We start from the raw sequence: 25477 nt of genomic DNA, 5'->3' as shown, positions 1-25477 counted from the left end.
GTGGCATGGGGGAGCCGCAGCGGGCGGGCGCTGCACGCAAGACCGTCCCGAGTGAGCCGAGGCGCCTCCGCCGCAGGCACTGGAGCCCGACGAGGACACCTCGGGGCGTGACGCGGCACCGAGGGCGTGGCCTGGGCGGCTGCGCCTGACGACCCGGCGGGGACCCGGGTTCGCGTGCCGGGGGCGCACCTGGCTGCGGCTGCGGACCGGGCCGGATCGCGCGCGCGCTCCGGGGCCCGCGGCGGCCGGAGGATGGCGCAGCAGCCGCTCCCCGCGTCCGCGGAGACTCGGAAGTTCACCCGGGCGCTGAGCAAGCCCGGCACCGCGGCGGAGCTGCGGCAGAGCGTGTCGGAGGTGGTGCGCGGCTCGGTGCTCCTGGTGAGCGAGGCGCGCAGGTGGCGGGCGGGAGGGCTGGAGGGCCTGGCTGGTGCTCCGGTAAATCCGGAGCGGGAAGGGAAAGAAGGGGGTGGGGTGGGGGAGGACGACGACTCAACTTCCAGAGTCCGAGCTTGCCCTCCCGGGGCTGTTCCTGTCCTCCTGGGAAATTTCCGCCCTCTGTCCGCTTCCCTGCCCCCACGTTACCTGTCCTCTGCCAACTGGGAAGTTACTCTGTCCTCCACCCCATCGTCGGTGTTCTGGGGGGCTTGGCAGGTGCCCCGGCCCGGGAGAATATAATATGAGGTGGGGTCTTTCCCACCCATCCCGGGGTCCAGCGTGGAGATGTTCTCACGGATGCTTTGGGTGGACAGATCTCTGCCCAGTGTCGCGAGCTGGCTGGCATCCGGAGGCTTCTTATGACTGGTTAGGGGTGGGCTTGTTCATCTCATCATCGGTACAAATTGCTTCGAAGTCTGGGGATTTGAGACTAGCAGAGCAAGGCAAAGCAAGATGAGCCTATTCTTGGCAGCAGCTCTGGGGAGAACAGGTCTCTGGGTGGCGAGGAAGGTAAAGTTTTTAAAATCAACTTTTCCGCAGCCAGGGACGACCCTGGTGTATTTGGAAAAGAGGGCACGCTCAGATCGCTGGTCTGGTGCCGGGAGAGCAGCAGTCTGTGCTGGGGGGAGCTCTCCTCAGGGCAGCTGGAAACTTTTAGCAGCTCTTCGCGTTTGTTTTCTTGAAGGGGACTTGTTTGTGGGTGTGTTTGTTGGAACATGTGAGGAGATGGGCCTTGAGAGTAATCGTCTGTGGCCTTTGTGGTGCTATGTGTGTGTGTGGGATTGCCAAAGGAGCGTTGTTTATGAACACAGGGCAGATGCTTCTTCGGTTCGGTGGCAAATTGATGCCCTTCCTGGGCAGACAGGATTGCAGGAATGATACTGGTGGAGGTTGGTGTTGATTTCCATATCCAGTCTGCTCAGTTTGAGTTTCCTGTCCGTTGCCAGCCCTGCTAACTCACCCTAGATTTTTCAAGCTTCAGTTTGACCTATGATAAACACAGGTTTTATTTTCATAAAAGTTGATCGGTTGGAGAATAGAGCAGATGCTGGGAACGGAACCGGCCCTCTCTGGTATAACTCTTGCTAAACCTCTGTTGCAGAGGCACCATTGCTTGTTGGCTTCTGGAGTTACAGGAGAGAGAGTATATCAAAAGAGAAAACCAGCATCCTCAGCCGCATCTCTTCTCTTAGCTGGAACTCTTTCTTATTTGGGGTGCTGTGCTCATCAGGGATGTTAGGAAAAAGTAGAATCAATGCAACATTTTATAGTGCTATGATGTCTGTAGTGCCGCCCCCCCCCCCGAAGTTTTATGAGCCGTTTAGAGAGGACATAGGCATGGCACCACAAATCACCTTGAGTATCTGTGTCCTGGTGAGGACGACCTGCTGACAGCGACCTGTGTACCATAGTATTTCCATAGGTGTCACGTCTCTGCTGTCTTGGTTTACTGACACTTAGTAGTCTACGATTTCCTTGGATACTCTTAAGTATAAGTAGCTGGTGTCTCAGCTCTTAATTTTGTCTGTCTGTCTGTGGTTGCTTGTCTGATGAATTACAAAATACGAGGAAGCAGATGAGCCAGCTTACATCCAGCGTAGGCTCCTGGGCTGGATGGGGAATGCATTACAGGGGAGGAGTCTGGGAGAGTTGTCAAGACACTGAAAATTACCCATGAATCTCACCTTCCCTCTTCCTCTTGCTGCCTCGGTGCCTGCCAGGAAGTCACAGCGGGTGCACCTGTCACATAAATTCCGGCCCATCTCTGTCCTCTGAGGACCTCAGGTGATCCCAATTCTCTCAGGAGACTGAGCAGCAGCCACACCCTGGTCCATCCATCCATGCTTAGATGAAAGCATTGGTTGGCTCTGCCTTTGGTAACTTGGGTTAGTGCTAGTCCTATGTCCACAGCATACCCAATGCTCAGCGAATGTTTTCCACCAGCTCCCCTGTAAAGCATCCCTGAAGATGGCCCGAGACAGTTAGCTATGTGTGGCGCTAACTCTTTTCAAGTTATCTAGCTCTTCCCAAGCCTCTCATACCAATGAATGAGACAGTTCAGTGCATAAGCAAGGTTGCCATGGTAAGAACTTTGACGTAAGAACGTGACATGTGCTTGCACAGATTTCATTGCTCCATAGATTCCCCCTTCCCCTTTTATGGTCTCAGATCTGTGGGCTCTTCCAGATCATTCTGTATTAATTTGAGGAGCTTAAGAATCAATATACAAAAATCAAGACTACTGTGGTGAACCTTTGTTTCGTCATCTGGACTAAATAATTACCAAGGTTTTGCCAGATTTGGTTTATGTACACCTCCTCTCTCTCTCTCCCTCTCTCTCTCTCTGTTTCTCTCTCTCTCCCTCCTTCTCTCTCCTTCTCTCTCCTCCTTCCCTTCCTGCTGACTGTGAGTCTTGGGCCTCTTAACACATCTCATGCCTGTATATATAGTATTTATTTTTAAAAACTAGAATAGTTCTCTACATGACTGTAATGCTTTTTTTATGACACCAATAATCTAATGTTCAAATTTCATAAATTAAAAAACCTATTTGATTGCTTTTTAAAGATTCACAAAACTTGCAGGGCTTAAAAATATGCTTAGCTTACTCACAAATCTTAGAACGATTTATGTTGGAGAAAGACTTCAGGAGGGTGGGATTCTAGGTTTTAATCCTTGAAGTTGAGCAGTTGGGCGCATGGGTTATGTTTCTAGCTCTGTCCTTTACCGACTGTGCATTCTTAGGTGTGCAACTTAACATTTGTAGGCCTCAGTTTCCCCATCTGCAGAGTGGGCATGGTATTCAGAGTTTCCGGGCAGGGAAATGAATGGCCCAGTTATAGCTTTTGGTGCTAGCATGGATTCTGGCAGCTGCTGACATTCATTGGGTCTGTTGCTGCTTCTCTGGACCTCAGGTCTCTTGCTCTGTTAACGGTTTGGACTAGATTGTTTGCAGAATCAGAATCTTTCACCCAACTCCACAGGCTTTGCTTCTGAGTGTCTTTATGGGCAGCACAAATACTGCTGGCGATGTTCCTAGCTGTAGGAAAAGTAATCTTTGATTTCTGGTTATGACTGAGAATCTTCACAGACGCAGAATATGCTTTCCGTGATTTAGAATAGTCGAGAGGCCCAAGGGCCGCAGGCTTAAAATGTAGGCTTACCTGGCAGGAATGCCAGAAGTTCCGACTCAGGGTCGAGTTGTGATTGCATTTGAATTCCTGAAGGAATTTTAACTGTCAGCTGTGTTAAAGACAGCATTGTCACAACCTAGGTTGAAGAGAATGTACCACCAAAGCATAAGAAGAACACTTCTTTGAAAGACTCGTGTGTCATGATACTCCACCTAGGCTTGTCCATATCCTTATACTTGGGAATTAACACACAAGTCTTCTGGCTGGCTATCCCTATGTCCTTGCTGATCTTATCTTGGTATGTTCCCCTTCAAATTCTCCTTGGATGTCAAGCCCTTGCCAAGGATACCATTCCACACTCCCGCTGAGATACAGCCCTGTGGAGTGAAGTGTGACCCGGGTCAAGTCATCCCTGGCTCTTTTGTGTTGCTAGAGAAGGGAGGCGGGTCAGAGGCGTGGGGAGAGAATATCCTGCCTGCACTCTGTGCTTTCGGCCTCTCCCACCCGTGTAGTTTTATCTGAGGTAACCGGAGACCCGAAATTCTCAGATAAGGTTAAACCTCATTTTGGCTATAACTTTAAATGGGATGTGTTAGCACACTGTCAACTGAACTGCCTGAGCTCTCCCTCTCTTGTCTTTCTCCACCCTCTGGTAGAGTCCTAACAAACAGAAATGTCCCAGAATACAGGAAGCAGGGTGGAGACCCATCTCCAGCTAGATAATGAACAGCAGGTTCCATTTCTTTCTTCCTAGTGCCTTTGAATGTTAGGGGCAGCACACTCGTGAGTAATGCCCTGAATTGGGTTGAATGGGGAGGAAGGAATTTGTGAACCAATGTTTATTCTTGGCTCGGGCGCTGCTGAGTGCCCAGAAGATGCTGCAGCAGCAGTTAGTTCTCTGTCTGGGTAGAACACACATTCCAAAGAGGCAGACACCGCAGACACCTTCAGTCAGACTGATGATCATATGCAAGAACACTATTGAAACCAAGGTAGATGTGTCTTTAGGCTGCCACGCTGATACATACCTGTCACCCCAGCTCGGGAGACTGAGGCAGGGGGAGCACGGTGAATTTGTGACTGGCCCGAGTGACAGAGCCTGTCTCAAAAATCGCGGAGCAAAAAACTTTAAGAAAATGTTTGCAAGGTTGGGCCTGGGTGCCTACGCCTTCGATCCCAGGACTGTTGAGGCAGAGGCGGGCAGATCTGTGCTTTCGAGACAGCCAGGGCCACATCGTAAAACAACCTAACGTTCCCCGAATAAGGCATGCAGAGCTATTTACAAATGTGAGCTTTTATTGTCTTAGTGTAGGAAGGACTGGATATCTTGACAACGTGAACCCGGAGACAGCATTTATGTAGCACGTACACTGTTCTCTGATGCCTGTGAGAACTTCCCTTACGGGGAGGTTAAGTCTTCTGAGGTCATCCCCATAAGTGAAAGGGTCAGGTCTCGAACTTCTCACCCTCAACTCTCAGCTACTGCCAACCACTGCCGCATCTTCCCCTGGAACTTCTATTCCGCATCCTAGATGCCATCCAGCTGGCAGTCAGCAAACTCACGAGACGACACTTGTCCTCTGGTTTATCTGTCGTTATCGGCTGTGTTGGATTAAAAACGAGTGCTGTGATAAGTCTTCCGCAGGGCGAGCCCCGTAATTGGTTATCCGGTGCCCGTCGGGCAGTCCCGAGATTCTATACATACAAGAAACACCATTTGCACTGAGCAGGTTAGCACACTCTTTGTTGTTGTTGTTGTTTTTTAAATATTTATTTTATTATGTATACAATATTCTGTCTGTGTCTGGCCTGTAGGCCAGAAAAGGGCACCAGACCTCATTACAGATGGTTGTGAGCCACCATGTGGTTGCTGGGAATTGAACTCAGGACCTCTGGAAGAGCAGGCAGTAGGCAGTGCTGCTCTCTTAACCACTGAACCATCTCTCCAGCCCTTTTTTTTTTTTTTAGCACACTCTTATATTGATACACAGGATACATGTGGAAGATAATACGAAGAGGTCTTGGCGTTTGAGAAGGGAGTAGGGGTGAACATGGAATAGGTCGGGTGAGGAAAGGGATGGGGGAGGGGACATGATGTAATTATACTTTAATTTAAAACCTTAGGAATCTTACACAAAGTTTTAAAAAGAAAAGCATCCCGACAGAAATAAAAAGCAGAAGCCATCACATTAATAGGCAGTTCCTCAAAGAAAGGGACTCTAGTTAGCCAGTTTATAACAAAACAGCAGCAAAATGTTGATTCTTGCTAATTAAAAAAAATCAACCAAAACAAGATACCCTTTCTGCCTGCCCGATTTGCTGATAGAGAAGATGCGTTTGCAAGGATGGGTGCATGTTGGTTTGTGGAGCTAGTTTGCCCCACGATTGCAGGTCCCTGCTCACACGGTGTCTTATGAGAACTGAGTCTCCTGGAGCTTTAGACTTTATAACCTCTTTGCACTTCGACACATGTGCGCGTGCGCGGACACACACACACACACACACACACACACACACACACGTGCCCAGTATTTACAATCACAGGCCCATCTGGCCTGAAATGTGCACTGGGGTCAGTGTTGCTCATTCAGGGCAGAAAGTGTGAAATGCCGACCATGTGCATACTGGGTAAAAGTCATACAGTAGTCTGAATAAAACACAGTACCCTTAAAAAACCCAAGAATATCCTCCCGAGACAGCATGGAAGACTTTGGGTTTGTCTGAACCTTATGAGACACCCTTGCTTTGTTACTAACCGGAGGAAAGGCGGGGGGGGGGGGGGGGCTCGTCTGAGGCTTTGGACAGGGCCCTTAGGGGACACCCTTGCTTTGTTACTAACCGGATGTAACATGAGGAGCGCCGAGTTACCGAGGGCCCAGAATTTCGTGTGTGAGTCGTGGGTGTGTCCATAGCACTGATTCATCAGAGTTTTGTGGATTCAATGAATAAATCCTGCCAAAACTCCAGGAATATTGTCTGACACATTACTGAGGTTTAGTAAATGTGGCTGGTTGGAGCTAAAATCCCTATTAAAGGAAGTAAAATCCAGGTTGAAACTTATAAGGATGAACCAAGGCGCGATTTTACAAAAGTCCATGCGGTGAAATAAGGAACATTGGGAAGGGATATGAAGAAAAAACGTTCAGCCATGACGTGTGTTCATTCCAGAGAAACTCAGATTAGAAAACAAACCAACCACGTGATTTTGGGCATAAGCCATCCAGTGTGATAGGGGAGGTCGTTTTATAAGAATGAGGTTGGAGGGGTGTTTCTATGGTAACATCGTTTTATCTAGCATAAATCTACCTGTGTGGTGCCTATGGTGCCTGTGTAGTCTTCATCACGAACTCGATTGCAGCGTGGTAGTGGTTCCTGTTATTTGGAGAGGGGCTATAGAAAGGTCACGTTTTGTCTTTTTGTCTCCCCACGTCCTTTCCCTAGTCCTTCAATCTGTGGTTGCTTTTACTATTTTGAGGTTTATTGGCAGGAGCCATGAATGTGGCTGTGCTGTGATCTGGGCTAAGCGGGCTGCGTTACGACCATCATTTTCTGTAGTTTTTTTCATTTTGTATGATGATCAGTTAATTTCATTCCTGTTGTGTATTTGAGCACCTGCGATGCTGTGCCACCTAGAAATAAAAATGATGTCCCTCAGCTCGAACAAACTGGGGAAAGAAAGGTTGCGATTGGGGAGTTAGCTGAGATGCTGCCTGCAGACTGTCCCAGGCGGTAGGTGGTCACGGAGGCCCTTGGTTGGTTGCTCATGCCAGGCTATGGAACCTACCTCTCCTGGGTCTGCCTGTGTCCTCATCACCCTTAGCTTCCTGGCCTCTGTGATGGGCTTCTGTCCATGTTAGGTGGACCTTAGCCTGACTCCACTGGCCCCCTGCCGTACCCTGCCACAGGGATGCTCCACTGGCCTGTAGAATCTAACCTCTCCCCTCATTTGGACTCTCAGAAGCTTGACTCAGTGCGAGCTGGTCTCCCGGCTGGGCTCTGCTTTCCCGTTATCTTCTGGCACCTGTCTTCGTTTTCAGTGCTTGAGTTTGGCGGTGATGAATTGTAAGTTCTCACTTTCCGTTTCAAATCATACGTTTTTGTCTTTGTTTTTATAGACAGAGTTTCACTTTTTAGCCCTGGCTGGCCTGGGACCCACTATGTAGGCAAGGTTGCCTTGAATTTTTAGAGATCCGCCTTCCTCAGCTTCTTGAGTGCTGTGGGACTAAAGGCATGTGCTACAATGGCTGGCCATTTTTGTTTTTCCTAAGGAGGAAACCGTCTTATCACCGTTGACTGAATTTCTGTTCCTCAGGCTCTGTCGCGTCATGACTCAGTCCTTAGGGTCCAAGAACCCCAAATCTCAGTGCCCTAGAGCCACAGAGCGTTCTCAGCACCCTACCTCAACATTGAGAGCAGGTTGTGTACCCAGGTGATCTTGTCCTGTGTCCTGGCTTGATGCAAACAGCCACCATGCTGAATCATCTTGGATCTTTGTGGAGGATGATGATGACCTGGCTTACCAGGCTCATAGGCCTAATTGGCTAAAGGACGTCCTGTGGCCACGCCTAACTCCAAAGGGCAGCAACTCCGAAGGACAATTCTTCAATCCTCTGCAGGTGTGCTTTGAGATAGGCTTGTTGTGCAGTCCAGCCTGGTCCTGAGTTCCTGTACGTGCTGAATGATGACCTTGAACAGATTAAGGCAGGTCTGCCACACTCAGCTGTGGCAGGCCTGAAAAGGAGAAGCAAATCTTCCCTTGGCAATGACTGCTACAGCCTGTTTCCGCCTTCTGTCTGTGTCCTGCCCTACAGAGCTGGGGCCAGGGTCCCTCTTCTCTGGGCTCTGGACTTGGTTCTCACCCCATCCTGCAGCACCGCAGACTTGGTGCTCTATCTTGAAGACCCCCAGTGCTTGCCACGGCCCTTGCCGTCTAGGGCGCTCTTAGGAGGTGCCCCTCCCACTGCTCAGCTCACTGACTGGGCTCTCAGTTGGTCATTATGCCAACCTCAGTAGAAGGTTTTCGAGCAGCCTGGCATAGTAATTACCCCCCACCCCATCCTGCTCAGCTGCCAGGCTTGCCCCGTGTGCTCTGCATCCACACTTGGGCTGCTAAGATGGATCCCCCACCCCCGTTCTCTCTTTTTCTTTTGTGCCATTCAACATGATTTTTGCTTATTTGTATATGAATTTAATAATCTCTCCTGCTGTTTACTGTGTTTCCCCAGTTCTTCGTACACAGCAGACTCTCATTGTGCACACACACACACAACAAACATGTGTGTGTACATTGTGCACACACACACACACAACAAACATGTGTGTGTACATTGTGCACACACACACACACAACAAACATATGTGTGTGTACATTTTTTTTTTTTTTTTGAGACAAGATCTTGCTCTGTAGCCCAGGCAAGGCCTGGCATGCACTGTGGGCGAGGCTGGCCCCTCAGGCTCACAGGCCATGCTCCTGTCTCAGCCTCCTGAGAGCTGGGATTATGGGCATGAGCTACTATGTCCTACAGCATTTTGTCCCTCAGGGAATACGCAAACTCACTGAAGATAATACACCTGCCAGGTTTCATTTCCTCCTCTCGGTTCCCCAAGTCCTCCAAGTTTCCTCCCTTGTGCTGTAGTGTCTGTTGACTTTATTCTGCCCGCTGCCCACTGTCCAGATCAGCGTCCACGCCACACAGTTCAGTATGCTGCTTCTTGTTGCCACCCGTGGAAGTCCCACCCATGGGACTCGTCAGGTTGGCTCTGTGTTTTCTTTAGTCTGAAAATGCAGCCCAGGTTGTCACTCTTCTGGGTAGTATTTTACACACACTTAGAATACCAAGTGAGACTCATTTTTTTCTGTTCTCCATTTGTTTCCCCAAACTTTGTAGAGCTTTTAAACTAGGTGTTTGGGAACACATTTTTCTAAAAACAGAACAAAGGTCAAATACTGCCAGTTAAAATCATCAACCAGGGTATGGTGGTCATCCAGGCTGTGAGGAGGTTGAGGCGGGAGGATGGCTGCAAGTTGAGGCCCCAGAGCCGTGGACGGTGCTGTTCGTTTGTTCATACAGTTCAAGTCCCTCAAACCAAGAAGTGCCAGGATGGTAGTTGTGTCTTTTAAACTTTGGTTTGCTTGCTTTTCACTTTTTCTGTTTGTTTTTTCCTCCCGTTTGTTGCTTGAATCCTCCGTGGGCCACATTTGGATCCGTAAGGGCACGTTTGATCTGGTCAGAGCTCTGAGTCATCACCATGCAGACTCCCCTCCCTCTCTTTGTTGACCTGGACAGCGTGTGATCAGATAGCGTGTGGTCAGTGACCGCTTCTCACTTACTGTCTGTTAATCTGAAAGCGAAGGTCTGGGTGAAAGCGTGAGCCACCTCAGGTCACATTCGACTCCCTTAGAGTTTATGCTAAAACCCTGTTCTTCATCTGACATACAGTATTTTCAGAAACGTTGAGACGCTCATCTCCATTTTATGTGGATGAGCGTCTGCACGTTTGACTGCACCATGTGAGCGTCCGATGAGGCAGAGGTCAGAAGAATGTGTCCGGTCTCTTGGAACTATAGTTATAGCCAGTTGCAGCCTGCTCTGTCTGTGCTGGGAACTGACCCTGGGGCCGTCTGCAGGGGCAGTGAGTGCTCGGAACCATCATCTTTACAGCCATCCTTACAGCCCCTGGACATTGCGTCTTGTCAGAAAATGCATGTTTGGTCATGTGGATATGAAACTGTTCTAACGAAGGATGTTTAGCGTGTTTCAAACATGTGGTCGTCTGTGTGTGCACAAAACGACTCACCTGGGAAAAGAATAGGCAGCGTTTTATTCGTGACAACGCTCGATGTGCTCACAGATGTGATGGCAAAGTGTTCATTGCTGTGGTTCTAGATGATTCCACGTCGGTTTCTTCGCGGAGTGTGTTGGTGGCCTACCAGTGTTTCCATTCTCGCTCTCGATGGCAGCAGGTAAGGCTGGGGCTCTGGGGCTTCAGTCTGCTTTTCCACTTCCTGTTTCTGTTTCTTCATCCAGAGAGTGGACAGCCTAATAGCACTTACCCCGGAGATCTTTGGGAAGACTGAGTAGCTGCATCTTAAGCCCTTAGCATAGGAGCACTGGAGTAGGGCTTGGCACACGGCTAAGTGCCCGCTCGGCGCTGCTGTTGTTGGTCCCGAGGACAAGATAAAGGAAAATGGCATCCCCTTTAAGCTGCTGCTCATGGAGAGCCATTCAGATGCACATTTATACCCTTGCGTAAGGATGAAGCAGAATAGAGGTGTACAGGTAGCCACAGCCGTGAACTATCACAGCAAGAGAGGACATACAGGAGAAGGCAGGAATGTGGCATGCTCTTTGCACGTTTGAAGGTTCTCAGGTGCTTGGTTTTCATGAGTTAATAATCCAGAAAGGATGTGCACCTTAGTGCCTCTGCAGGTGTGCATGGCAGTGTGTTCCTGAGGTGTGAACTCCTGTACAGATATGCATGACCATGTGTTCCTGAGGTGTGAGCACCTGCACAGGTGTACATGTGTACATGACTATGTTCCCGAGGTGTGAACTCCTGTACAGGTGTGCATGACTGTATGTTCCCGAGGTGTGAACTCCTGTACAGGTGTGCATCACCATGTGTTCCCGAGGTATAAACTCCTGTACAGGTGTTCATGACTGTGTGTTCCTGAGGTGTGAACTCCTGTACAGGTGTGCATCGTCATGTGTTCCCAAGCTGTGAGGGCCTGTACATGACCATGTGTTCCCAAGGTGTGAGCTCCTGCATAGGTGTGCATGGTGTTGTATTCCTGAGGTAAGGCCACGCGTGCATTTTGGTAGCAAAATATTGCCAGTTGGTTTGCTGAGTTGGTGTGGTACTTTGAATGTAATTGGCTGCCCCGCGCTACCATCTCGCCAGCAAGAACGACGCGGGGCACTTAGGATACTTCTGCAGTAAAGCTTTAATGCCCCTTGGGAGAGCGAGCATCAGCCAACATGGCGGAGACCCAGAATGAGGGGAACCCAGCCCTTATAAAGGAAACAGTCCTCGCTTCTGACGTGTCACTCTTGGATTGGTCCGCTGCCCATTATCCCAGATGATGCCTCGGGAGTAGGCAGGGACGCAGCGGTAGAGAGTTAACAAGCACGTGGGCTGGGATTAAAGGTGTGTGCTACATCACCTTGAACTCACAGAGATCTGCCTGTCTCTGCTTCCCAGGCATTGGGACCAAAGGCGTGTACTACCACGCCTTGAGGTCACAGAGGTCAATCTGCCTCTGCCGCCCAGGCATCAGGACTAAAGGCGTGTACCGCCACACCTTGGGGTCACAGAGGTCAATCTCTACCTTTGTTCCTAGAAGCAATGGAGAATGTGGTCCGGCCCTCCACAATTGGCCCCTATAAACTCATAGGGGGAGGCATTATTGGCTTTGTTGGAGTAGATGTGGTCTTGTTGGAGGAAGTGTGTCACTGTGGAGGTGGGCTTTGAGGTCTCATATATTCTCAAGTCACATCCAGTGTCTCAGACCACTTCCTGTGACCTGAGGATCAAGATGTAAGGACTCTCAGCCCCTTCTCCCACATTGTGTCTGCATGCATGCCGCCATGTCCCACCTTGATATTAATGGCCTAAGCCTCTGAACTGTAAGCTGCCACCTCAGTGAAATGTTTTTCTTTATAAGAGTTGCTGTGGTCATAGTGTGTCTTCATAGCAATGGAAACCCTCAGACAGTTGGTGAAGTGCTTACTGTGCAGATGTGAGAACCTGTGAGGTGTCTGCCGCAGTCTCCTCGCCGGAGACAGGAGAATGTCTGGGGCTCACTGTGAGCTTCAGGTCCCTGGGAGAGACCCTGCCTCAGAGTAGAAGGTGAATGGATCCTTAAGGAATGACATCTGAGTTTGACTTCTGTCTTCCACACGCACTTGTCCACGCTGAAACACACACACACACACACACACACACACAAACATACACCCCTCTGTCAAATGGTTAGAACCTTGGGTTCACTGCTTATAAAAGAGGTTCATGGGAAACCATGAAATTTTGTGTTTGATAGTTTTATAATGTCTAACCCCACCCTCTGGGGAAAAAAATGCAACCCAAACCTCATCTTGCCTGAGCCTCTGGAATACCTGGATGATTTTAACTTTCTGGGTTTTTTGTTGTTGTTGCTGTTGTTGTTTGTCCTATTTTTATTTTTGTTTTTTAGTGGGGAAACTGAACACTGGGGTAGGAAGTGACTTATTTATGGTCACACAGCTAAAATTGACCTCTTATTTTTCTTCTAACAGAATGGTTAGAGACTGCCTGTATATGCATATTTTATATGTAGGTCAGGCTGGCCTTGAACTCACTATGTAGCTCAGGTGGGCCTCAACCTGGAGACAGCCCCCCTGCCTCAGGCTCCTGGCTACTGGGATCACAGACATGAGCCACATGGTTGACCAAGATACCAGTGTAGATCACAGGTCTGCGAAGAACTCTTCAATGCTGAACTCGAGCTTCTGGAAAGTACCACAAATTCTCTGGACCCGTAGAAACGTGTGGCATGCAGAGGAGAGCTTACATTCTGGAGATGGAGGGTCACTTACAGGTTAACTGGTCTAGCTTCCTGATTTTAGAGGCAGATGTGGTCCATCACAGCTGAGAGAAGGTCTGTGATCATAACTAGTGTTAGAGGCCATAGCAAAATCTGCTTTATTGACTCCTGGTCCAACAGATTTTCCCCTGATGGCAGGAAATGATTGCTTTGGAGTTGTCTGTCTTCGTCTCAAGTAACCCAGACCACGCTAATCGGATCATGCCAGAATGTGAAGCACCCGTTGGCACTCTGACTTTCCCCCTTGTGTGCGTTTTATTAGTCCTGGGCCGGATTGAAGGTGAAATTGACACTCATGAGTCTCTAAGCCCAGAAGGGGGTTTTGCGTTTCTGTGTAAGGAGTATTAGGATGCAAGAGGCAGAAACAAAGCGAACCATCAACAAAATTCCTGTGATGAACGCTGTATCGGCAACGGGTGAAGGTAGTCAAAGAACCGTGTCTGGAAAGGAGGCCTCATACCGCCATACATGTAGTACTTCCGCTGAAATAGTTAGTGGGTCCCTCTTTAAAGATAAAGTTTGTGTGAGTGTGTGTGTGTGTGTGTGTGTGTGTATGAGAGAGAGAGAGAAAGAGAGAGAGATACCATCACTCTCCTGGGTCTTTTTTTTTTTTAAAGATTTATTTTGTGTGTATGAATGTTTTACTTGTATGTTTGTATGTATACTGCATGCATACCTGGAATCTTTGGAGGCCAGAAAAAGCTACCAGAACCCCTGGGGCCTCTGCATAAGCAGCAAGTGCTCTTAACTGCTGAGCCATGTCTCTAGCCCCCTCTTCCTGGGCCTTCTTCCTAGAGCACATTAATATAGAAAAAATGCTGTTAAAGTAGACCATTCTACCTTTCTGACTGCTTCGGCTTGGCTGAAAATAACTGTACACGGCGATTTTGGTTCATATTGTTTTATTATAGGAAAGGCTGTGTATCTTTGCTGTTGTTGTTGAGACAGGGTCTCACTGTAGAACTCTGGTTTGCCCAGAGCTCCCTGTCTAGACCCAGCTGCTGACATTGAACCCATTGAGATCCACTTGCCTTCACCTCCCCAGGGCTGGGATCAAAGGTGTGTTGATAGGGGAGTTCAGCCAATCATATTCTGTTTTGGGGGCGTGCCGCCCTCAGGCAAAAGCCTGCCTATAAACCTAGCAAGCGTGTTCTGCTAGCTCTCTTTTTCTCTTTTTCGCCTGGTTCCTGCATCCGGACGGATCATTTGGATTCTGGTGTAAGCTGTTGTAAGTCTTACTTCTGTTTATTAAAGCTGTATATTTTGTATCAAGATAGTCTGGGAATTTTTCATTACCAATCGCCCTACAAGCTTCAGTGTGTGCCACCATGCCTGGCATACTTCTTTTTAAAAATTTTACTGTTGATCATGTACATGTGTTGTGTGTGTGTCTTATGTATCCGTGCGTGCAGGCGCCCTCAGAGGTGAGGGGTGGTGTATTCCCTGAGTTGTGAGCTGCCCAGTGTGAGCCTGGTCTTCTGGAAGAGCAGTGTGCTGAGCTGCTGAGCGGCCCCTCTAGCCCCAGGAGTTGTCTTCCTGAGATTGTTCCAAGGAAGTTTTTATTTAACCAGCCTTTCTCGCAGTGTTGTTTTCCTGAGTGGAAAACAGAGTTCCCACAGTGACCGCGGAGGTGCTGTAAAAACCGAGTTCCCATAATGACCGTGGAGGTGCCGTAAAAGCCAAGTAGCAAGTTCGTCTGTAAACGATTGTTTTTTTGCTAAAACTGGCAGAGTAGGTAATCTCTGGTTAGCATCTTAGGCTTTACTATGTTCATTTTGCATTTTAGTTTTCTTTATTCAAAAAGTTTCTGTTAATGTGATAAGAGAACGCTGTTTTTTTTTTCCTAGAAAATTTTATATGGTTTTTCTTATGAATCTGAAGATTGTATATGCCAGAATTCCTTGGAGTTGATTTTGTGAAAAACCAATGAAGATAGTAATTAGAATTTTTTGAGTGACATGTCTGTTTCTCTCTCTCTCTCTCTCTCTCTCTCTCTCTCTCTCTCTCTCTAATGTGTGTGCGTGTGGGTGTATACATACATATGCCATGCACACATGGAGGTCAAAGGACAACTTCTGGTAGTTACTTTTCTTCTTCTACTATGTGGGTCCTGGGCATCAAATTCAGGTTGTGAGACTTGGTAGCAAATGTCTTTTCCCATTTAAACACTCTGACCCATATATTAAGTTTTCAAGGGACTTTCTTGGTTCACCACTAACCACAGAGATTCCCGACTGCTGCTGGCCTCCTCTGCAGGAGCTAATATACTAGATCACCTGAGGAACCACTCTGGCACTAGACTTTCTACGTGAGAGGTGGCTTGAGAGAGGAGGGCTCGCCAGAAGGAGTGTCTAATGTTAGGAACCATACTTACAAATTTCCCATAGGTATACATGCCCTGAGGTGGTAGAATGGATGGGGTGGCTGCCTTTGATAGGCACGTCTTAGGGTTTTCTATCCCTGTGAAGAGACACCATGATCACAACAGCTCTTGAAGGAAAACATTTAATTTTGACTCAGTTATAATTCAGCGGTTTGGTCCATTATCTTCATGGCAGGAAGCATGGTAGCCTGGAGGCAGACGTGGTATGCAAAGGGCAGCTGAGGGTTCTACATTCAGATCAGCAGGCAGCAGGAAGACTGAGCCAGTCACTGGGCCTGGCTTGAGCTTCTGGAACCTCGAAGCCAACCCTCGGTGACACACTTCCTTCAACAAGGCTACCCCTCTCGTAAGACCCGCTCCTATGAGTCTGTGGGAGCCATTTTCATTGAAACCACCACAAAGAAAGTAGGTACAAGATTTGAGAATCACTTCCATTGTCAGGCATTTTATCTGTCTGTACAGTGCAGTCTTAGCGTGTTGAATAGTCTCTGCCCTAGGAAGTAAGCCCCAACCTGGTTCCACCAAAGTCTCCCCGGCTTCTCGTTGGAGAATTGTCAGAGCCCACCGAGTGTGGCATAACATGCCAGGAAACCTCGGTACTGCCTGCGGTGATCTTTGTGTCTTGACCTGGTGCCTGTGTGACACCTGCATGGTGTGTGTGTGGGGATACGGACCAGCTGCAGTTAGCTTAAGCTGCAGAGCGGATTCTTTGTGACCCTCTCCTTGGGTTAGAAGCCAGCCTGGTGCAGGATTGGGAGCCAGTCATTGCTTCACGTCTGTCTTGTGACATTTCCTCCCACATTATCAGGTCAGGGATTTGTGTGCTGGCACTTGTGGGATTCTGAGCAGATTTGAGTAATTTTTAAGCTTTTAAGAAAAAAAATAACATTAACTGAGAAGAATGAAATGCCATGGTAGTAATTTTTTGTTGTTGTTGTTGTTCTTTTGTTTTTGAGGCAGAGTCTCTCAATCTAGTCTTGACTGTCCTGGAACTCACTGTGTTGACCAGGCTAGCCTCACCCAGAGGTCTGCATGCACCGCCGTGCCCTACCACCATAGTCTTTGGTTTTTTTTTTTTTTTTTTTTTTTTTTTGAGCACTGTGCTGGCTTCCTTCCCAGCTCCCAGGTTGTCTTTAGTTCCCTTACCAAACATTGAAAGGCAAACACTGGTTAAGACATTGACATCGCCTTCCAGAGAGCACAGAATCTAGATGGGGGGGAGGGGTGGAAAAAAATGGAGGTTATGACCAGCCTGGGTCAAATTGTGGCAGAATTGAGCTCAGCCTTTTGGGAAATGGACATATAAAATATGTAATTTTTTATGAATGCTTGACGGCTGTCTTGTAGTGTGAATCTGGCGTGTAGGGGTGAATTGTGCATGCAGGTGTGAATTGTGGGTGTGAATTGTATGTGGCGAGAGAGCTATAAAATTTAAGAATAAACGTCTATAGGCTGGATGTGGTGGCGCATGCTTTTAATTCCAGCACTCCGAAGACAGAGGCAGGAGGATCTCTGTGAGTTCTAGGCCAGCCTGGTCTACATACTAAACTCTAGGCCGGGCAGGGCTGTGTAGAAAGACCCTATCTAAAGCAAACAACAAAGAATAAAGGTTTAGATGCTTATAATCTATTGAAACTAGAGAATTTGGAATTGTGTTTTACATGTCCTTGTTTATTTCACTTATTAATCACTCTTTGTATTTTGTAAAAGCGTTGGTCCACAGGGGACTGGAGAAGAAAGTGGCCCTTCACCACACAGTCTGCAGAATGCTGCTCCAGACTTGTGGGGGAAACAGGTGGGGGGTATTTTATTCAAAGTGCTCAGGATTGAGGGAGGCAGATGGGTGCTCGCCTTAGCACCTGTGGTTGAGAGCCTTGATGGCTTGAAGGGAGTTAGACTGGCAGAGGGGTGGGGTCAGGCTCAGCTCCAGCTTTTGTTTGGATGTGGGGAGGGGTTTCCCACAGTCTGAGTGGGGCCCGTTGGCTTACTGACTGTGAAGAGGCAGCTATACCTGTTGAGTTACCTCTAAGCTCCTATCTGATCTTTGTCTGTCCCTGTTCCCCTCTCCCTTGACTCTGTAGATGTGGCCTGCTGGGCTTAACAGCCCTCTGTCCCTTTGTTCCCCAGTCTGGCGTGAGAATGAATCCCCTGTGCACTGTTTTCTGGGCAGTGCTTCCCTGTGCCTACGCCTTTTCCTAATTCCGTCCTTTATCTGACGGGACCAGTTTGTCTTCCTGAGAAGGCTGGAGTGTTCAGGATGCCAGACTGACCTTACACCAGCGGGTCTGTTTCTGGGACCTCTGTGAGGTCCCAATTCTTCCCAGGGTGACAGGGTAATGAGCCACAGGCCCAGGGGCAGCCCTCGACTATTGAGGACCAGCTTTTGTTCCTGTCCTGTGGAGCCTTGGGGTGTACTCGGAGGGGATGTTTGCCCTTGCAGGACCAACCCACTTAGTATTAAGAAAGCAGGAAAGCAGGTTTTCCTGTTCCTCTACAGCCCTGAACAAAAAAGCAGAAAAGCAGGCAGGGGAGGGCCAGGTCCTGTCCGGCAGGCTGGCCCTGCAGAGGCGGACAAACGTGCCTCATTCTTGTCTTTGAGGAAACCGAGGAGCTGGGAAGACAACGGGACATTTAGCAGGCCAACTCCGTGTGGTTCTCCCTTTATTTATGGTGTTTAATGAGGGATATTATAAATGTGTGCTTTGTGATTTAAAGCAGCCAGAGAGCTATAAACATGACAGATTAGAAAAGTGAGACTCCCCCCGCAACCCCCACTCTGCTCCCCATGAGGTCATGTTGAGTTTGCCTGGGAGGGGGCAGTGAGTAATACAAATGAAAACTTCATATTCAAGTCCTGCTTTAACTTGAAGCAGCTCTGAAAGATACTGGAATTCTTGCTGCATTAGGCTCCACACGCCGTTAGAACCATTCTTTGGTACTTCAAGGCGTCTTTCCTCACCGCAAGAGGAACACACATGAAAGGAAAATCAGAAAGCTTGTATCAGCATCTAAGCAGTGAGGAACATGGAAGTAGAAAACTAAAGGTCTCCCCGGAGCAGCGGTGATGGGGAAGACCTGCCGAGGACCCTCAGCAGACGGCCTTGTCCTAATGTCCCACTCTGCTGTGACTTGGTGACCCTCTGAATCCAGTCTGCCTCGCTCCTGGTCTGCCACAGACCTAGACGTGACCCATCACCCAGTCCTTACCCGGCTTCAGGGTTTGAACTTAACTGGAACAGAGGGAATGAGAAAAAGGACAGACACAGAAAAGCTGGGATCGGGTGGGCTTGGCGCTCAGATGGAGAAGCCACAGCACCCCCAGAAGCTCAGCGTGTTCGTTATGTAGAATTGTACCATGGGCGGGCTCAGTGCTTACAGATAATCAAGGAGGGTTAGCTAATTTTAGTAACAGTGGTGTCAGTCTCCGTAGGGAGCAGGCTTCAGGCCATGAACTGTGGGGTGAGGAGAAAGCGATGCTGAGCCCTTTCTGCACACACTGTCAACCCTCGCTTTGCCAGCCCTCTAAGTCCTCCTGCCTGGGGAGGGCTTTGCTGCACCCATGGGTCTGAGGCATTGGGATCCTTGACATGGCGCGTGCCCGTGTCAACATACATCCACCCAGAACGCCATCCACTCCATGTGATCATTCCAGACTTAGTTCAAAGAGACAAGAAGAGACACCTACTAACTCAAGTGCTCTCTGACTCCTGGGAGTAGGGTGGCGATTCCATAATGTCTCTCTACGGAGACAGACAGACTCACACTCACGTCACAGTGGGATGTGTGTGCGTGTGAGAACCTTGGGGTGTAAGAGAAGGTGACGGAGCAGTTGAAGAGGAAGAGGGAAGGCCCCACGACCTTCCTGTCCTTCCCGCGCCCTCACCTTTCCCGTCCTCCCCTGTATTAACAGATGCTTAGGTGTTGTAGGGAGTGAGCTGGCCACTGTTTTACCCCAGTAACTATTTACGGAACAACTGTCAGCACAGTATACTTCCCAAGTTTATTTTACAAGACGGATTCTCCTCGAACGGCGTGGGGTTCAGCAGTCTTGGACGTTTTGTCTGTGAAAATACGTTTACCAACGGCTCTATGGTTTGTTTTCTTTTAAGGACTGTAGAATTAACATGTCAGATGAAAAGTGTGGGTTTGGATAATCCTTCAATTTGGGTAACCCATTTAACGGAATATTTATAGAATATTGTTTCTTTGCAGCAGCTGAGGACAGATCTGTATCTAGGACGCACCGTCTCTGACCTCAGAGACCTGACAGCGTTGGTCAGGATGTAAGTAGGTAATCAGTTCCCAGTAAATCAGTAAAAAGCGACAAAAACTTCAAAAGGTGACACTGAGAGTATTCTGTGGTGTCATGGGAAAGGCCCCAGCAGACGGGGTGACAGGCCAAGACTGGAAAGATAAGGAAATGAACTTCTTGAAGGTGTTCTACGCTGTAGCCACAGGAGAAGCAGCATGTCCACAGGCTTGGAATGAAATCGGAGCTGAAGACAGATCAATATAAAGCCTGTGGCACCAATAGGAGCAATGGGGATGGGGGTTGACTCCAGACCGGTGATCGGAGCCCAGTGTGAAAGACCCTGCAGGGCAGTAAGAAGTGTGTGGGAGCTGGGAGGTGGTGATGCGTGCCTTCAATCCCAGCATTCGGGAGGCAGAGGCAGGCGGATCTCTGTGAGTTCGAGGCCAGCCTGGTCCACAGAGCGAGTTCCAGGATAGGCGCGAAAGCTACAGAGAAACCCTTTCTAGAAAAACAAAAAACAAACAAACAAAAAGTGTGGGATTATGCATTTATTACAAGTTATACAAGACATGAAAATTACAGACCTCAACTGTATTTCTATTAAACTAGCCAGTACACCCTGGAGATGAAATTGAGAAAACAGTGATCTTTACCATAATATCATGGAGAATGAAATACTTGAGAATAAATTTATCGAAAGAAGTATATGATTTGTATACCATTATAACATTAAAAATAAATAAGTGAGTTAGGGTAGTCTAGCATACATGAGGTCCTGGCTTCTGACCCCAGCACTTGGAATAAACAAACAAAAACACCACATAAATGGAAAGACACAGACATTTTGTGTTCATGGGCTGGCAGTTGATTTCTTTCCCTTGCTTTGGAGATCTAGGGATTCATATAGCCCAGGCTAACCTTAAATGATATCCAGCCAAGGATGACTTTGAATTATGTGGTCTGTCTGTGTCCACCTCTACAATGCTGAAATTATAGGTCTGTATACTACACACACACACACACACACACACACACACACACACACATACACGTTCAGTTTAGTGCTGATTGAGAAGAAAGAGATAATAAAGGGGAGGCACATGACTGCCTGTAGGTACGGTGGAGAAAGTTTATCATAGCTGTGTGGGAGAGCATAGCCAGAGGCGGGAACATACAGAAGAGTCCACGTGGACATGGCCAGGACATGGCTGGACTGAGCTGTACCCTGTGAGCAGAGGGGGGACCCAGCCAGGAGGCCCAAAGGCACGAAGAGTAGGTAGCAAAAATGCTTGGATTATATAGTGAAGGGCAGCCCTGCCCCATGGACCAGAGAGTTCAGGGTAGGGGGTGGAGTGTGCCAGTTAGGAGATAAAGCAGGTAGGGGTGAGGGACCCAGGGGCCAGGTCCACTTCGATATGTTAAATATGTACCCCAGCCCTTTGGAACTGACCTCAGGGACTGTGATTGCTAGGCAAGTTCTCTACCAACTGGACATCCAATCTCCAAATTACATCTTAATATTGTTACTATAATCGTCGTAGTAGTCTTTCCAGGGTGCTGTGGTATTTTCTTTTTCTTGTGCTTGCCAAACACCCGTGGAAGCCAGTACAGGCTTAACAAGTGTTGTATGGATATGCCCATAACCAAGTTTAGCATAGATCATATCAAAAAGGAATCGGCTGGATTGGAAGAGGTGCACTCCCTGACATCAAACCCAACACAAAGCTAGCGTGATACAAATGGTATGAATATGGTACGGAAGGAGATGGGATGGAGCATCCAGAGATGGCTTTCTGTGGTCAGTGACTTTAGATATATGTGTGAGGTTTTACGTGCAGTATGTATGTGCACTGTGATATTTCATGGGATAATGCAAACTTTTGAATTCTTCCCATAGAACTTATTGAGTTACGGATTTACTAATAAAGTTGACCTGCCTAAAATTTGAGGCCTGTTGTGGAAATTCCTTGAAGCCAGAGGAGCTTGCAAGATTTCCAGGGGAACATATGGGGGCTACTACAAGTAGTTCAAGTAGTGAAGGGATTGGGCCGAGACCAGAGGGAAGAGATGTTACAGAAGCAAGCTGTCGTCTTGGGGTGCCCTTAGCTTCTGGACTATCCAGTAAGAGATGCGAAGTATGGCAACAGTAGGCCAGGGAAGGGTAGTGGGGCAGATTCAGTGCAGCCTGTGTTTAACTGCCACATAGGGCCCACAGGTCCTGCAAGAAGTGGCCAAGTGCTTCCTAACCTGGTTTCCTGGGCTCCACCTCATACCACATTTGAATAAAGTAGGACTTCTAGGGATGTGTGTGTGTGTGTGTGTGCTCGCGCGTGCGTGCGTGCATGCATGTGTCCCTCTGTGGCACACAGAACTGGTTTGGCCTAGCTGTGAGGGTCCTGAGTCAAACTAAGCTCAAGCAGATGGCACTGGTGGCTCTTGTGAAAAAAAATTAAATTACGTGTGTGGGGAAGGGGCACATGAGTGTGAACGCCAGCAGAAGGCACAGGAGTGTGAATGCCAGCAGAAGGCACAGGAGTATGAACGCCTGCAGAATGCACACGAATGAGTGTGAACGCCTGTAGAAGCATCACATCCCCTTCAGGCTGGAGATTTAGGCATTTTTGCAAGTCACCAAGTGTGTGTCCTCTGCGTGAGCAGTACTTGCTCTTAACCGCTGAGCCATCTCTCCAGCACCTCTCTGGCTCTTCATTTGCCTGGTTGAGCCTAGCACCTCGTGGCTATAGGATCGTCTGAGCTAACATACCCAGTACTATTATTCTGGGGGTCTGAACAGGCCCTTAGCTGGGGAATTCTGTCTTCCTGGTCACATGTTAGGCATTGGAGAGAGATTATACAGCTACTTAGAAGTCCTCTCCCTACCTTCCTGTTCTGTCATAGCTCTTTGCCTATTGAGTATGGTCTGACAGAAACCGTAGGATTCTCTCTTAGGAATCCACGGTTTATCAGTTTTCAGCATAACAGAATTACCATGTTAGCAGTGTAAGGAAAGTCACCGTGAGTGGCGGCGGCGTCTTCAAACGTAGCTAAAGTATGGCAACTAGTTTGCTGTCCTAAGTGAGTGCCTGCTGATTGTTGAATGTGTTGGAAGCCAGCCTGGAACTCCAAGACTGCTTATCTGGGTTTTCAAAATTGCTCCCTTTAAAGAGAGGAAGTTACTGTTGCTAAGAGCTTTGAAGCTGCTGGGTTTGCTGAGGTGTCATTTGCACTACAACCTTTGCAAACGGCACTTAATTTTTTCATGATTTAAGGTGTCAAGTTAGCGTGAGAGGAACTTTAAAGTGCTAATATAAATATTGTTTTATTTGGGGAATATTATGCAACTGCAAGATGTGGAAATTCCCTGTATGCAAAGTCCCCTGAATCCGTGGCTTAGTAAACACAATCAGGACTGAGATGAAATCCCACTGACCAGTGCAGCTAGGATTTTCCTACCTGTTTAGAAATTAGGATTTAGAATTATCATTTTTTTCTTATTTTATATTTATCCATTTTGTGCTTTTGCGTTACCTCCTGGTACTTTGAAACTATTTTTCTCCCTCTCATGTATATGCTAGGGGATTGTCTGTTGTATTATTATTGTTATTGTTGCTAATATTATTATTCTCAGTTGCAAGGGACAGAAACTCAATCTAATCAATTTAAACATAAGAAAGTTTGTGTTTTGAGATTTTATTTTTAAGGTTTGTATGTGTCTGTGTTTATTTGTGTGTGCCTGCAGATACCTATGGAGGCCAGAAGAGGGCACCCAAACTCCTGGAGCTGGAGTTACAGGTAGTTGTGTGTAACCTTGTATGAACGCTGAGAACTGGACTGGGATCCCCACCTGCAGGGATGGGGTAGGGACAGGAAAGGGGACGGGACTGCCAATCGATATCCATTATGTGAAGCTTATTGTTTATTATTATTATTATTAATATTGGGATTCAGGCGTCTTGTCTGGATAAGTGAGAGATGGTGTTTATTCAGGGAAGCCTGGGTCACGTCTAGGTGACTCATGATGGACGTAGCACTTTTTCTCTCTTAGAGTTTAAAAAAGTATAAAGCAATGTTGGTTGCCCTTTATAAAGCCGTTAACTGTGTAATAATAGCTTTTGAATATGTAGTTTTTAAATCGTGGTGTTTTCTGTGAAGATCTGTTTTAAAAAATGGTGTCTGGGGTTGGCAAGGCAGCTCGGCTGGTGTAGATGCCAGCCACGGGGTCCTGTGGCCCACGCGGATCCCTGGGAAACCCATGGTGGAAGGAGGGGACCAACAAGTGTCCTCTGATCTCTACACACTCACTGTGCACGCGTGCGCACGTACACACATCCATACACACACACACGTCTAATAATTGTATAGAAAACCTTTAAAACTACTGGTCCCATTTAAAATTTTCTTTTACTGTCTTTTGAAAGAGGACCCTCACTAACCTGGAGCTGGCTGGACTGGCTGACCAGTGAATCCCAGAGACCCTCTTGTCAGTGCCTCGTGGTCACTGGGATAACAGGTGGGCACTGTTCTGCCCAATCCCCCCCTCTTTTTTTAAACTTAACTTGGGTATTGAGAATTCAGATCCACATTCTCATGTGGCAGGTGCTTAACTGACTGAATCATCCGTCTAACCCCTCCCCACCCCTACTGCCTCTTTCTTTTTGAGCAGACTCTCACTTTACAACCCAGCCCTCAACTCAGCAATCCTGCTGCCTCAGCCTCCTGAGTATAAGCCCCCATACATGGCTTCTCAGTATCATGTCACGTACCTACACAGTGTCAAAAAGAGTAATTGGACACTCAGGGACGCTGACTTTCCTGTCATCGTTACTGCTCTGTAGGGCCTGAAGATCTTAACGTTATTTTTCTTTTTTTGAAACAGTGTTTTATGCATCCCAGGCTGGCCTCAAACTTGCTATGTAGCCAAGGATGACTTCAAACTACCGATCTGTGTCTGCCTTTCCCTCCCAAATGCCCCGTATTACCTGACTTTCACAGTTGGAGTTTCAGAAATAATTTTTTACATGTGCGTTCTAAAAATGACCTATAAATGTATTTGGTGGTTTCTATAGAAATAAATACTTGCGAGAAACACTTTGTGTTCTCTGGCCTGGAAGACGATCCTTGGAATTTGGATTTGTCGTCTTCCAAACATTTGGTGTGGAACACAGTAAGCAGACTGGGTTCTGCTCCGCTGAGCTACAAAGACACTTTTATTACAGAGACTGTGCCCTGTGGTGCTCAGTGCAGCTGAGATTTGATTCTGTCCCTGCATTTGGAAAGCCTAGCTCTCTCAGAAAAAACCCAGCTGCCTTGGGTTGTTGGGGTTTACAACAGCCCCGGATCTGCTCTGGTGTGCGGGCGTCCAGGATGTGTATTGGGAGTAGCCTGGGCTGGATCTTGTGTCTGCTTTCCTTCAAGAGCGGAGAGACACTCTGCAGGCCGTGCTGTCAGCAGCCCGGAGGAAAATCAAGAGCGAGACGTAGCTGTATTCACGTAACTAATTACGTGCAGTTAATGTCACATGTGATTGCGGGTGGTTTTCCATCAAAACCGCAGTCCGGATTCCTGGACTGTTCTGGCTGCATTGCCTGGTTCTGGCTGAGCCAGGCAGATGTGGCGCTTGGCCGCCGCCTCTCTTCCTTTCTGGTAACTCCCGACTATCTCTCCCTTCACCTGTCTGCAGCCAGCCTTCC

General features: G+C 48.0%; 1 protein-coding gene across 6 annotated transcripts in view; it reads left to right on the top strand.

The window, feature by feature from the left end:
* Positions 1-244: 244 nt before the first annotated feature.
* Dock9 (dedicator of cytokinesis 9) overlaps positions 245-25477 on the top strand; it is a 253384-nt gene continuing 228151 nt past the window's right edge. For all 6 annotated transcript variants that reach the window (XM_087912328.1, XM_087912327.1, XM_087912321.1 and 3 more), the window contains exon 1: positions 245-378. In XM_087912328.1, coding sequence (XP_087768454.1) covers positions 253-378 — 126 coding nt within the window. In that variant the 5' untranslated portion in view covers positions 245-252. The remainder of the gene's footprint in view (positions 379-25477) is intronic.

The sequence above is a fragment of the Myodes glareolus genome, chromosome 12 (genome assembly GCF_982192425.1).
Source record: "Myodes glareolus chromosome 12, mMyoGla1.1, whole genome shotgun sequence".
Classification (NCBI taxonomy): domain Eukaryota; kingdom Metazoa; phylum Chordata; class Mammalia; order Rodentia; family Cricetidae; genus Myodes; species Myodes glareolus.
Note: the sequence above shows the minus strand (reverse complement) of the source record. Positions and strands in the feature narration are given on the sequence as shown.